Genomic DNA, 13313 nt, shown 5'->3' with positions numbered 1-13313 from the left:
AGGTCTGAGCTCGCTGCTGCTCAGCTGGGAATGCCAGCAAGGCTGAGAGGAGCTGGTTAATCCCAAACTTCCCTCCTCTGCTCTCTCGTCCAGCCCTATTCCCCCCAAACGTGGTGCTGGGAGTGGGGCAGATGAGCAGATCCCTGGCTGCACTGAATCCAAAGATTTGGGAGAGGAAAGGTGACGGAGGCCCCAAAGTTCCCCGATAGCTGGATTGATTACACTGATGAACCAGCAAGTGAATTGTAACTCTGGCAGCACCTTAGCCAGGAGATTCTTCCCAGCTGCATCAGCTCCACCCCACACGGATTTTCAGGGTGAGTCTTCCCCTCCGGATCTCCCTGCCCGGAGAAGCAGGAGGAAAACCCTTGGGTTTGCCGAGTTTTAAACTGAATCCGAGAGAGAGCCCTTTTATCCAGGGAAAGCTAACGCACACGGTTAGGGATAAATAAATGGCAGCGCCGCCGACGCCGTGGCTGGCTCACAGCGAGGGAATTTGTCTCACTTTAGCAGAAGGACCTGGAGGAACGGGGGCTGTTGGCTCATTCATTGCGCTGTTATCTGCCAGCGAGGTTGTGACATCAGAGCAATTAAGACAAACTTTAGTCTGTAAGTTCATGCCTGCAACCTCTACACTTCAAAAGAAGACAAACGATCCCTCCAAGGAAGGAAACAAAGTCTTTTCCAGGCTGCTTCCAGAATAGCATTTAGGATTTGCAGTGGTTCGGGAGGAATATTTCACTGAACTGTGGGAGGGTTGGAGCTGCAGGTATAAAATAAACTACCTGAGCCTTTTTTTTTTTTAGCAAAAGTTTATTTCTAATGCAAAGACAAGCAAACAAACCCCAGCCTCCTCCCACCCAGCTCACTCACCCCAAACCTGCCTCTCACATCTGTGTTTTATTGGTTTTTTTCCTTTTAATAAGCATCTTAACAAGGACTGATCCGATCTGTGTCGGTCTGTTGCGGGAACATCCAGCAGAGACATTGAAATCATTCCTGGAACAGCAAACCTGGAGCTTGTGCTTGACCCAGCTGCAGCCGCCCTGCAGTGACTCCAAGGGATGAAAATCAGGGATCAAGGTAGAGCTGAGGAAGGCAAGAGGCTTCCAGGCAAGCCAGGAGCTGCTGGGATAGTAAGGAAAACCCTGCAGCCATTCCTGGGACATGAGGGTCCCTCCGTGCTGGCCCTCTGCCCCCACAGTCCCAGGGGATGCTGCACAAGCAGGAGCTGTGGCCCGTGGCTTCCTCGGGAGGATCTCACCCCACCACTGCTGCTGCTCTCTGCAAATTCCAGGGGCTGCTTTCCCTCCCTCTGCAGCCAGAGGCCACAGCTTCTGCAGGGATCTTCAGTGGCACTTACTCCCTGTTCAGGAGAATCATGGAATCCACAATGGTTTGGGAGGGACTTAAAGCCCATCTCATTCCAGCCCCTGCCACGGCAGGGACACCTTCCACTATCCCAGCCTGCTCCAAGCCTCACCCAGCCTGGCCTGGAACATTCCAGGGATGGAGCAGCCACAGCTTCTCTGGCCATTTAGGGCCTCCCCACCTTCCCAGGGGGGAATTCCTTCCCAATATCCCATCCATCCCTGCCCTCTCGCAGTGGGAAGCCATTCCCTGTGTCCTGCCCCTCCATCCCTTGTCCCCAATCCCTCTCCAGCTCTCCTGGAGCCCCTTTAGGCCCTGGAAGGAGCTCTGAGCTCTCCCTGGAGCCTTCCCTTCTCCAGGTGAGCATTCCCAGCTCTCCCAGCCTGGCTCCAGAGCAGAGCACTGCCCTCTTTCACCTCACCTTTCCACCTCAGGAAACCCTTTCTGGTTCAGGGATCAGCCTGCAGAGCCTGACCATGGATGCTCCTGATGTTTGACCCTCCCAGCAATCCTGATCCCCAGCAGCTGGCACTGGGAGCAGCGAGGGGCACTCCCCGTCATTTATTGGTGTGATGCTGACCTCCCTGACACCCCTCACCTCCTCATAGGGTGGGCAGGCCCAAGTATTTCTCTTTTTTCTGTTTGCTTTTGTTTTACACTTAAACCCAGCATTTTGTGGCTGCCTGCACTCGGAGACAGCCACCAACTCCTCAGGAAACCCTCCGGACACTCGGACAGGAGCAACAGTTAAAAAATACTCTGGAGTCAGGAAATAGTACATTCAGTAACCCAAAAATAGAGATAGAAAATACTTGCTTTAAGGCTGTGTACAGTATAACTGAAGATAATCTGGAAATTGCTCAGCAACAAAAGAAACGTGGGAAGAAAATTCCTTAATGTGAAAAGGCGGCCAACAAATATCCTGATTTTGTTGATGCTTCTAGGGAATATTTGGAGCAAAACATGATCTGGATAAACTGTGAGTCCAAGGCTGGTGATCCTGGTCCAGGAAGAGCTCTTGGGACGCGGCAGAGCTCACTGTGGTCCCTGGGATCGCCGCTCCTCCAGCATCCTGCACACCCACATGGACACGACCTCGGCGTTGCCGTCGTTGTACTGCACGATGAAGGGGTGGCCCTGCGAAGGGGGACAGGCAGGGTTAGCCAGGAGAAACACAGCCCTTCTGGAAAAAAAACCACACTGGAGCATCCTGTGGTTACAGCCATAAAAATGCAGTGAAGCACTGATTCAAACCAGCGAGCTTCCTCCTGCATCCGTGTTATCCACAGCACCTGCTCCGAGCAGGAGGAGGCAGCCCTGACTCCTCGCGGAGGCCTCGGCCCAGCACTCCCTGGAAATGCTCATTACTTTTTGTTGATACTCCATTTTCTCGTTGTGTTTTGACCCAGCCCCCTTTCCAGGACAGCTGTGCAGTTGCTGAAGGGTGTTTGGGTAAAATGATACCCCCAAAAATCCCCCACTAATCTGCGCCTCTGCTTGTAAAGGTGCGCCATCTCCTAAAATTCCTCTCTTTTACAGTGCCCTGTGCATCCTTCACGTGCACTGACCTTCCAGGGCCTACAGGGGATCCACGAGAGCTGGAGAGGGACTTTGGCCAAGGCAGGGAGTGACAGGACAAGGTGTTTTGCCCAGCACTGGGGTGGTTTTGGGTGGAAAAGTGCAGGAATAAGGTAAATGCTTTTATCTCCAACACAGCCCTAAACAAAACAGCCAAGGACACCACAGAGAAGCAGGAGAGAACAATCAGGAGGCACAGACAGGGCAGAGCAGATGCATGGCGGCAATTAAACCCAGCTATTCCAGCCAGTGCCTTCTCCATGAATCTCCTTTAGGATGGAGAGATCCCCGCAGCCAGAGCCATCCCACACCCAGGATATCCCTGCATTTAAGCTGCTCCAAATGAAATTTCAGCTATGAAGCCTCAGCCCTCCACACTGCTCACCCTGCTTGCTTTGTTTTGTGAGGATATTCCACCAAAACCTGCAGGCTTCCACACTTTTCTCCCCAGGAATAAGTTTAATTTTGAACTACTCTTCAGATTTCCCGTATTTTCAGAATCTGGTGGTTGATTTTTCTGAGCTGTTTTTAAATTGGGAATAGGAGAACAGAGACTTCCACCGAAGCTCAGTAGGACCCATCTTTGCAAATCTTGGTGCACAACCTGCAGCATTTTCAGGTCAGGCACCGCAAACAAGGAGGACACAAGCGGCCCAAAGATGTCCAGTACTCATGGATGGCCTGTGCCAAAAGCTACTGCCAAACCCACCTCGCTGCTTTTAATACCTGACCTCACTCAGCAGCAGCTGCAACTGCAAGAAAAACATTTATCAAAGAACCACACAGAGCTGGGGATAATGCAGGAGTCCGTCAAACCTGGCCTTGGCCTCTTTGCAGCAAGATTTGGAGTGAAAAATCAGAACAAACTACAAAAGAGGGACTTGCAGTTGGCTCAGCTCCCAAAAATGTCTCAGGGAATTATTTAAGTTTTCCTCCAAGGTCTCCAGCACTGCAGCTGCAGCGGTTTCCTCTCTCAGAAACCTCTCTGTAAGCTCAGCCCTGCTCTCCACATTTTGTCATTACTTGCACCGACTCCCACATTCCCCCCTTTTCAGGCACCCAGAGCAGTACCATTACCCAAAGCACAAAGACCTCAGAAAGCAGTGCCTTAAACTGGAGATGCCTCTGAAAAGGATGGAGGAGAGCAGGGGCAGGGAGATGAGACAGGGAGGGAAGATAGAATAAGGGAAAAAACCTGGAAAAAAATCCGAACCACTAAAGCAGCAATGCAGCTGCACCGCGGCAGCTCTGGTGCAGCAGGACAGAGCTGTCACCTCAGAGAGGAGGCAGTGAAAGCCCCAGCAGTTTGGACACTGTGAATAAATCCTGGTGGCTGTCTCAGCCACAAATACAAGTCCCAGCCCTGACTTCAGGAGTGAGCAATATGTTCTCACCCAAACCCAGCAACCTGCTGTACTTAAATATTCCTGTAGGGATTTATTGCAAGGGAAGACTGGGAAAAGGTAAATGTGTGGAAACTTGAAATGCATTTTCTGTTGCAGGGACCAGTTCCTGGTGAGGTGACACTGCCTGGTGTGGCACGCACAGCTTTATTTTTGGGGACACATGATCTCATCCCTGTGTATTTCGTATTTCCTCAGAGTCCTACACATGTTCACAACAAAGCAATAACCACCTCCTTCCCAATTTTTAAAAATACCTGGAAATCAGCACAGCCAGCAGGAAACAGGTTGAAAATCCAGCACCAAGCTGGTTTTTCTTACTGGCCTGGTACTGGTGTGCCTTGCCCTGGCTCGGTGGGATGCACTGGGAATCCTGCAGGCACTGGGAAGCGGCTGCTGGAGTGCACAGAGCTTGGAGCTGGAAAGGTCAGGCAGGACAGGGCCAGGGCTGGCCACGAGTGAGTGTCAGCCAGCCTAATTTTGTGTGTCAACCCCGAAAATTAGATAAACAATGACAAACCAGGCTTTTTAAATGAACTTGTCTCATCTGGTTCTCTTGATAAAGGGTACATTTCTCAAGTTGCAGTGTCCCACCAGACAGGTTAACTCTTTCACAGGGGAGCTCCTCGCAGAGGGGGATGTGAATGATTTAAATATCTGACAGGAAATTAAAAGGGCACTGCCCCCCTGAACACACAGCCCTGGTAATTCCAACCCATTGCTCACCAGCCATCAATCATTTAGCCCAGTCAATTAAATCGCCATAATTCAAGGGTAAAAGTTCCATGATTTTACCTACCCCCAAAATTCAGCAATTTGCTTTCATGGCCTTCTCCTCTGGCCGAAAAAATCTTTGTTTCTGATAATAACCCAGCCTGAGCTTATTGCCACAGACTTTGCGTGGCACCCTGGGAAGGGCTGCACATCCATGGGCCTTTTCCAGCTCCGAGTGCCCACGTGCAGCTCTGCTCCAGGTGGATGAACTGTCCAGGAGAGATGAAATTCCCCCTGGGACACAGCATCATCACCCACAGCCCCAACTTTGGGCTCCCTGAATCCCTTCAGCCCCTCAGTCTGAAGCACAGGTACCAGCTTACACTGCCTCACACAAATCCAGGGAAGAGCAAAGCTCCCATAAACAGGATCCTCTGACCATAAAATGTTTGTGTTTGAAGAGCACCAAGGAGGTTTAGGCCGATGCCAAAGGACAGGCAGACCATAAATAACACCCCTCAAGCAAAGCCTGGGATTTCAGAGCACTGTCCAGGCACAAAAGAAGTGAGTGATAATGGGAGACTGGTTTAAAGGTCCAGGAAACAGGCAGTTACCAGCCTAGAATGGTGGCAAAGCACACTCCCAATGTGAAATGGCAGCCAGCCACCGATTTCCTTGGAAATCTCCAAAAATTGACAGGGTGGTGTTTCCTGGGACACAGAACACGAGAGGGATGAGGACAGGGCAGGAACCTGAATCCCAAATGGGTCAGGGATATTGCTGGAGTACCTCAGATCTAACCCTCATCACCTCCTTATATTTTTTCCCCTGGGACAGTGAGAGATTGAATGGGAAGGGCAGCAAATTAGGAATGACGAGAAAATTCCTCATGCTTATGCAAGGAAGGTTGGGAAATGAGTGGCATTGCTTTGGTTGCAATGGTGCCACCCTTTTCACAACTATTTTTCCAGGAACCCTCCCAGCCTGAGCAGCTGGAGGCCTGTGCTCCATTTATTACCAAGACAAATTCTGCATTCCATTTTAAAATTTTGAACTCAGCACAACAAAAAAACCCACAATAAAAAGATCCCAACTGTTGCAGACACAGCCTATCAAGACAATGGCAGTGCCCTTAGACAGCATTTCAAATACAGTTTATTAGTGTGTGATATGAAAAGGGTATTTTTATTGCATGATATAATGCAATGGGACCTTGGGCGCTCTGCAGAAGGACCTTGCACTCAGAAGTGTAATGAACCCATAGTCCAAAAAACATTATACTCTACATTAACCTATCATTAATGGCACATTAGGGCTGGGGGCATTGCACGCTCGCTGGTCAGGGCTCCATCAGGACAGTGTGCAGGAAACCACAGTCTTCACAGGCTTAAAACAAATAGAGAAAATAAATATCACTGCTGGCTACAGGCTGCTCTAAGGGAAGCTCACTGGCTGCTTAACCTGCAGTTTTGTCAAGGGGGGATGAGGAGGGCGATGCAGCAGTTTATTAGTGGTGTTGGCATGCTCTGAGTGCATCAGATGCAGCAACACTGAGCTTTTCCTGCGAAAACACAGCACCTGTTAAGAATAAAGTGAAAACTGGAAGCTGCTCCCCTTCCCTGCCACTCCCTAATTCCTGGTGATAGTTGTAAGGCTTCCCTGGCACTAGGAGCTGGGAATGGGAAGAGCATCCTCTGACCCAGCTCTCCACTGAACAGATCCCAGCTCTCCTGGGATCTGTTTTGCCTCTGCACCCATTTCACCTGAGCAGTTCCAGCCCCTCAGCAGAATTCCAGCCCTGCCAGCTCTAACTCCATGTGAACCGTGACCAAACCAACAAATTCCTTATACTCCCAGAGCAGGTGCGATGTTCCATGCCTTCCCCCACTCCAGGTGGCTCTGTTCAAAGGAAAGCCACAGTGCAAATGTTAAATCAGGAAAGCCTGGCTGGCAGCTCATCCCTCCCACCCCAAAAAATTCCAACTTGGCTGTCCAACAGCACATCCCAGTTGGTTCTCCCGTTGCTGCTGAAGTGTCTGTGCTATTTACAGCTCTTGTAATCAACTGAGGGCACGGACTTGAGGGGAAATTCTTGCCCATTCTCATGTTTACTGGGAGACAAGTCGGACCTCCAACAGGACAAACACAAAGCTCAGCTCTGGAGCTGCACCAGCTTCCCAGGACTCCTGGAAACACCAAGTGCTGAGTAACCCAAAACCACCCCGAACTGACCCCGGGTCCCCCTGCAGTGACCTCAGCACGTGTTAGGATTTCATCACTCCACCCCTGCCTCCAGTGCTGGAGGATTTTCCATCTCGAGCTGCTGCCTCCAAGGACAAGCCACACTAAATGCTGTTCTAATTATCTGTGCCAGCTATCCCCAGTATCCAACTGCGGCTCCCACAGCCAGGAATAGCAGTGAGGAATCCTCAGGCCAATACTCTCACTGCCGACTCCCAAAACATTGTTAATTCACAGGCACAGAAGGTGGCAGGGCATCCTCAGGGGATGCTCCACGCAGCTTCCAAGGCTTCAGCGGGGTAAAAACTCCGAAGGCTGAACACAGGTTAATCCACGGAGACACAGAAGGTACCCATGGGTGAAAGGACCCTGCAAGACACTGTTTGAGTGTGATCCAGCTGCTCCATCTCTCGTTTTCCTTTTGAAATTTTGGTTGGGTTTTTTTAAACCTTTTAAGAAAAGTGTGAACACCTGAAGTGCTTGGAACAGCAGGGACTGGGAAGCTCAGTATGTGTGTCTGCAAAGTGTCCCCGGTGTCCCAAAGCTGCAGCAAGGTCAGCTGCAGCTTCCCTGTCTCTTCCATACGGCACCTGCAGCAATGGGATTGCAGATCGCAGATCAAGCTTAACCCTAAAATTCCAGCTGCTCCTCGGGACTTGCAAGGCTGTGCTTGATCTGGGACCGAGCGTTTGCTGTCCCAGTTCTCTCTCCCTGTTCCTGTCCTCGGAACAGCGACTATTGAGGGCAAGGACTGCGCTCGCTGCGCTGGAGACGCCTCCAGCATCCCCAGAGCCTGTGCTCGGCTGGGTGCTGGAGACAAAGCCCCGCAGCAGGGGGTGGAGTCATGGAATCACAGAATCACGGAATAGCCTGGGTTGGAAGGACCTCAAAGCCCATCCAGTCCCACCCCTGCCCTGGGCAGGGACACCTCCCACTACCCCAGGCTGCTCCAAGCCCTGTCCAACCTTGGACACTCTCAGCATCGACCAGTGGCGTTTTCTGGGGGGAGATGACGCAGGAACAACAACATAACCATTAGGAAAACCAAGTCTGATTATTCTCCGGGAAGTTTCTGCCCCCTCCTCACTCTCACAGCTGAGAGCAGAGCCCAGCCTGCTCAGCAGCTCCACGTGGAATGTCGGGAAGTGGGGAGTTTTGTTTGTTGCGTGGCCTCCCTAACATACACTGTAATTAAAATGTTGATTACTAAACAGTTTAAATATATGACAGACAATGCAGTTAAAGCCTACAGTTAGGTCAATATGTGATTTAGATTTGCCATTTAAAAACTCTCATTTAAATTTTGCATACATTAATCACTACCATACTTCAATGTTCTGATATCCACCTGACTACACTATTAAAATAAAACTTGCTGCCCCAGGGAAATCCTACTTATTCTTAATTGTTTCGAGGCTTTGATGGGCTTTTAATCTAAGATTAATTTATGCAATTTTAAATAACTCTTCTTATGATTAATAAGCTTGAAAATTAAAAGGAGTCTAAAGCAATTATAATGAGCATTTGGTCATAACCTCATTAGGAGAAGGAGTGAAGGATACAGCTCTGGAATTCTTACAAGACTACAATTTAAGGTTACTTTCAGAGGAGTCAAACATAGTTCTTGAAATTGCAAAGGCAGATTAGCCTAGGTCAGCCTTAGAACTATGGCTACCCAGATTAGCACACTAATGATTTTATCCCTCTGATGATATGCAAGACAGTGAAAAGATGATACAAAACAAAGATAAATGGATAACACAACTAAGCAGTGAAGCCTTGCAGTTACATTTCTTCCTTACCTTTTTTTTTTATTTGAGAAGTATTCTTTCTGTAAGTCTTTTCCCCCTATTATTTATCTATTTTAGACTGACTTTCACCAATGCATTTTTCATTTTTATATGACAAAGTTGACTGCAAGCAATTTTCAGCTGGTTTAGTTTCATTGAGGCACCAAAACTCTTCTGCAATTTACACAATTTGTTCAAATAACAACAGTCCCCAGGCCTGGCGGATGGACCAAGGGGAAGAACGGCTTAACTTAGACCTCAACACCTTAACCTGAAGAGCCACTGTCTACACACCTCACCTGAACTTCCATTTTTAAACAGCCATCCAGATCCCTCGTTATGATTAAAGTATTGTTTTTCCAAGCTTTGGACAGCTGGTGACCCCAAAGCAGACCTCTGAGATCCCTCGTGCATTTGACTGATGTGTCCAAGCTGGCAACTCATCCCCAGACAAAGGGTCAAGAGGGAATTTTCAGGTCAGAACAGTGGGAATTGGAGCAGCTCCACTCCATAGGGTGGAGCTGACTTCAAACTACTCAACCCCTCCTACTGCAGGACCCTGGGTCTGCTGTTTGTTCCTCTCCTGTGCTATAGACTGGTCTTAAATTTACTACAGAGTTTAGGGTTTGGCTGTGGCACAGAGGAATCTATTTGCCCATCTGCAGATCATTCTTTCCACAGCAGTTTTGCTTTTGATATTTGTTGTTAAACCGATAACTGTCCTTGGCATTCCTCATGCTGCTCAGCTAAAAACGAGCCAGCTCCCAGCTAAGGTATTTCAGTTTCTGTGTTATGACTCTTAAAACAAACTAAAGCAACCGAAATCTAATTGGAGTTTACTTCTGCAAGTGCTGCTGAGGTTAAGAAGAGCTGTAGAAGAGGAATGGGGAGAGTGGCCCAAGGCTGATAGAGTCTGTCACCATTAGCAAGCTGTCGACAACAGAAGCAGATCTGCCGAGTGAAACGGTTGGTGCAACATTTTAGGGATGGAAGAGGTTTGACTTTTGCCCAGCTCTGGTCTGGTTTGCAGCCTCAGTGCCCATTAGTAGCTGGAGCTCATTAGGTGTGTGCCTGGAGCACATCTTCTGGAATGGTTTCATTTGAAATCAATGCAATTCATGAGCTTCAAGACCTGTCTGTGATGAGAATGAAAGAGTAGGGGCTTGCAAAGAGCAGAGATTCACACCAGAAAGGCACACCTGACCTGAACTCTGATGCTGATGGAGCTGCACCTGCAGAAGTGTCCTCAGCTCCAGCACAGGAATGGTCTCGGTGACACCGAATGGAGCTCGTCAGGAATTAAAAGCTGATACAGTATTTCCCTCAAATGAGGACTAAATGTTCCCTACAGCACTTCCTTCAAATGAGGACTAAGTGTTCGCCTAGACTGGGAGAGAAGGGTGAAGAAAACAACTGTTTTCCCCAAGTTTTTCTACTGAGAAAAAAAAAAATTGCTAAGCAAATTACTAAGCTGAAGTAAACTGAAACAATCTCCTAAATGTTTTTCACCCAAACCTTGGAGAAGAAAATGCTGTATGCATACACACACACAAATAACAACAATTAACAAAAGCAAAAAAACCCCTGAAAATGATGTGGCTGGAAGCAAAACGGGAGAACGAAACAGCTCGTACTTCGTTAGCATTTTTGTGATGAAGTTTCTGCAAATGAACAAGTTGTTTTTAAAAGTACCACTATGATCATCCTGCATTCCACGGCTACATACTGCCTGCACGGAGTGCAAAACAACATCCCTGTGTTCGCCAGGCTTTGTAAAGGGACTAAATAAAGTATTAAATGATCGAGGTGAATGCGCTGCCAAATCCCCTCATCTGAGGAGCAGAGAAAGCTCAGGTATGAAATGATGTTGGAATAAATGCACAGAGCCCTGCTGAAAACACGGAGAAGGCAGAATATATCACCACTAGTTGGCTTGGGAAAAAAAATAGAAATTCCTTTGAATCTCTCCCAAGGTCACTGAACAACAGCCGAGGCCATGAACACCATTTCCACTCTCAGAGTTGTATTTTAATCCAACAGGGAGCCTTTCCCTGGTGGAAACCTGGCTCTCCCCAGCCCAGCAGGCACATGCTCATCCCGATTTACACCAGCTGAGTGTTTCCCCCAACCTCTCCCATCAAATCCGAGCAAGCAGATGCACATTTATGGGACAATGAACTTTTCCACGGCTGTGTTTTGGTGTTCCAGCCTGATTAAAGCTGCGTGTTCTGAGCGCTGCCCCGGGTGGGAGCGCGAGCAGCCGGCTCTGGAGGGGAGGCCATGGCTTAAAAAAAAAATAAATAAAAAACCCCATGTTTAATTTAAAAATTAGAAACTGGAGCAGGCTGTGAGCACAGAGGTTGATTGAAACAAAATTTAAATTCCTGTCAAGCCCATTTAAACACAGGGGCCCTTCATAGGCAATTAGCTGCTCCCTGTGAAGGCTGAGTGAGGCCGGGCCTGGTCACTGTGAGGAGCCGAGAAAAATTAACTAAAATCAGGCGCTATGAAATATTTAGCCTCCTAGTTTATCACCGGGGTTTGGAAGTGTAAACAAGACAAAAATCGATTCCTCGGTGCCCTCCAATCAATCCCCCAAAATGGCGAGGGCATCTGTTTCTGCTCAATTTTGTTTACTCTGGCAGATTTGCCTTAATTGCGGTTGTTTATCTCCCGTTGTCCCCGGGGCCCTAATCTCCCGATTACTAATACTTAACACTCATTTCACATCTAAAGCTACTTCTAATCCTCAACAGGTTTCTGGGGCTCTTAAAATTATGGAGGCGAGGGAGATTTCTCTTTGTGAGAGGCGCATTTTGCGACCCGCGACCAGCTGGGCCCAATCGTCACCAGGGATGGCGGCAACAAAGGTGCTAAAAGGCTCTTTCACAGGCTCCGCCGCTCCGCCGGGAATGCCACGGAGAAAAAAGGCCTTTGATGGGGAAAAAAGAAAAAAACCCACCCTGAACAAGGGGACTCAAACAGTCCAGCCAAATAAAGTTACTGTCATAATCAAGCGCTGTCAATCACAGTGAAAATCCAATTAAAAAATCTTTCAGCACGGCCCCTCTTCAGGAGAAAAATGTCCCCTATTTATATGCGGGGTTTTTTTTTTTTTTTTGTGTCAACTGCACAAATTAGAAAGTCGTATTAATTGATTTTTTACTACTTTAGGCCCTGATCCTCCAGCTGAATTTCTGCGGATGGAAGAATCAAGCGGCACAAATCTGATTAAGGGATTTGAGGCATAATGCACACAGGTCACTAAGAAGCCATATCTCTATCTCCGGCTTTATACTCTGCTTATTCATAGGCAATTATTACTCTTATTTAATACTGCAGGAGTGTCCTGAGGTGCTAATTGGACTAGAGACCCACAAGTAGCTGGTACTGCACAAGCACCAGCCATTTTAATCTATGCAGAGTGTCTGAATACATTTAAAATACCAATTTCATTACACAAATAAAAATCGTACGTGGATTTCAACAGTTGCCTGTTACAGCAAATTCCTTGATGGATTTGGAATGAATAGAAAGGACAATATTCTGGGATTTAAAGATATGGGTCTTATTTTGGAACTCCAAACAGATTTATTTTTATATATTTTTAAAAAATAAATACGTAGGGAAGACAGCTGACATAAAATATCAACAAGGCACATGCACAACTTCTCAATATACGGTAATTGAAAGATTTGCAATTCTGCTACCAAAATGAGTGAGATGTAAATATTTGTCCCTGTGCCTGGAGAACTACTGAACAACCAGCAGTGCCAAATGAAACATTTGCTCAAATTAAACTGCAAAGCCCAGGAGACTCAAGTAACCAAAAAATATGAACTGTATCCCTCTAAGCTGTTGCCAATTTGTTTTTGTCCAATTTCCTTAGGTTTTCAACACCTCTTTGAGCCAAGTCAAGTTACTCCTTTTCACATTTCACTGGGAAGTGCTGCTATATTTGCAGCCCTAGGGCATGTTAGAAAGGGGAAGTCAGATGTTCCTGTTTGCTGTAGGAATTGGGTGATCCCATGGCAATGGGTGCAGAAGGCAGGGAATGAAGGTAACGCCTTCAAACCCCAGAGCTCACCCCTTAACCCTGTCACCATCTTCCTCTTGGGTAATTGCCGGAGTTAGTGGCACTGATAGAATGTATTTCTCCATTTCGAGAGCTGATTTCTCAAGCGACAAAGAAGAACAGCTCACACCCCCAAGGACA

At 47.8% G+C, this 13313-nt stretch overlaps 1 protein-coding gene across 2 annotated transcripts in view; it reads right to left on the bottom strand.

The window, feature by feature from the left end:
* Positions 1-2010: 2010 nt before the first annotated feature.
* MAP2K5 (mitogen-activated protein kinase kinase 5) overlaps positions 2011-13313 on the bottom strand; it is a 120092-nt gene continuing 108789 nt past the window's right edge. For both annotated transcript variants that reach the window (XM_039557534.1, XM_039557533.1), the window contains one exon: positions 2011-2508. In XM_039557534.1, coding sequence (XP_039413468.1) covers positions 2407-2508 — 102 coding nt within the window. In that variant the 3' untranslated portion in view covers positions 2011-2406. The remainder of the gene's footprint in view (positions 2509-13313) is intronic.

This window comes from Corvus cornix, chromosome 10 (assembly GCF_000738735.6).
Source record: "Corvus cornix cornix isolate S_Up_H32 chromosome 10, ASM73873v5, whole genome shotgun sequence".
In the NCBI taxonomy this organism is placed as follows: Eukaryota; Metazoa; Chordata; class Aves; order Passeriformes; family Corvidae; genus Corvus; species Corvus cornix.
This window is presented reverse-complemented; position numbering and strand designations above follow the sequence as displayed.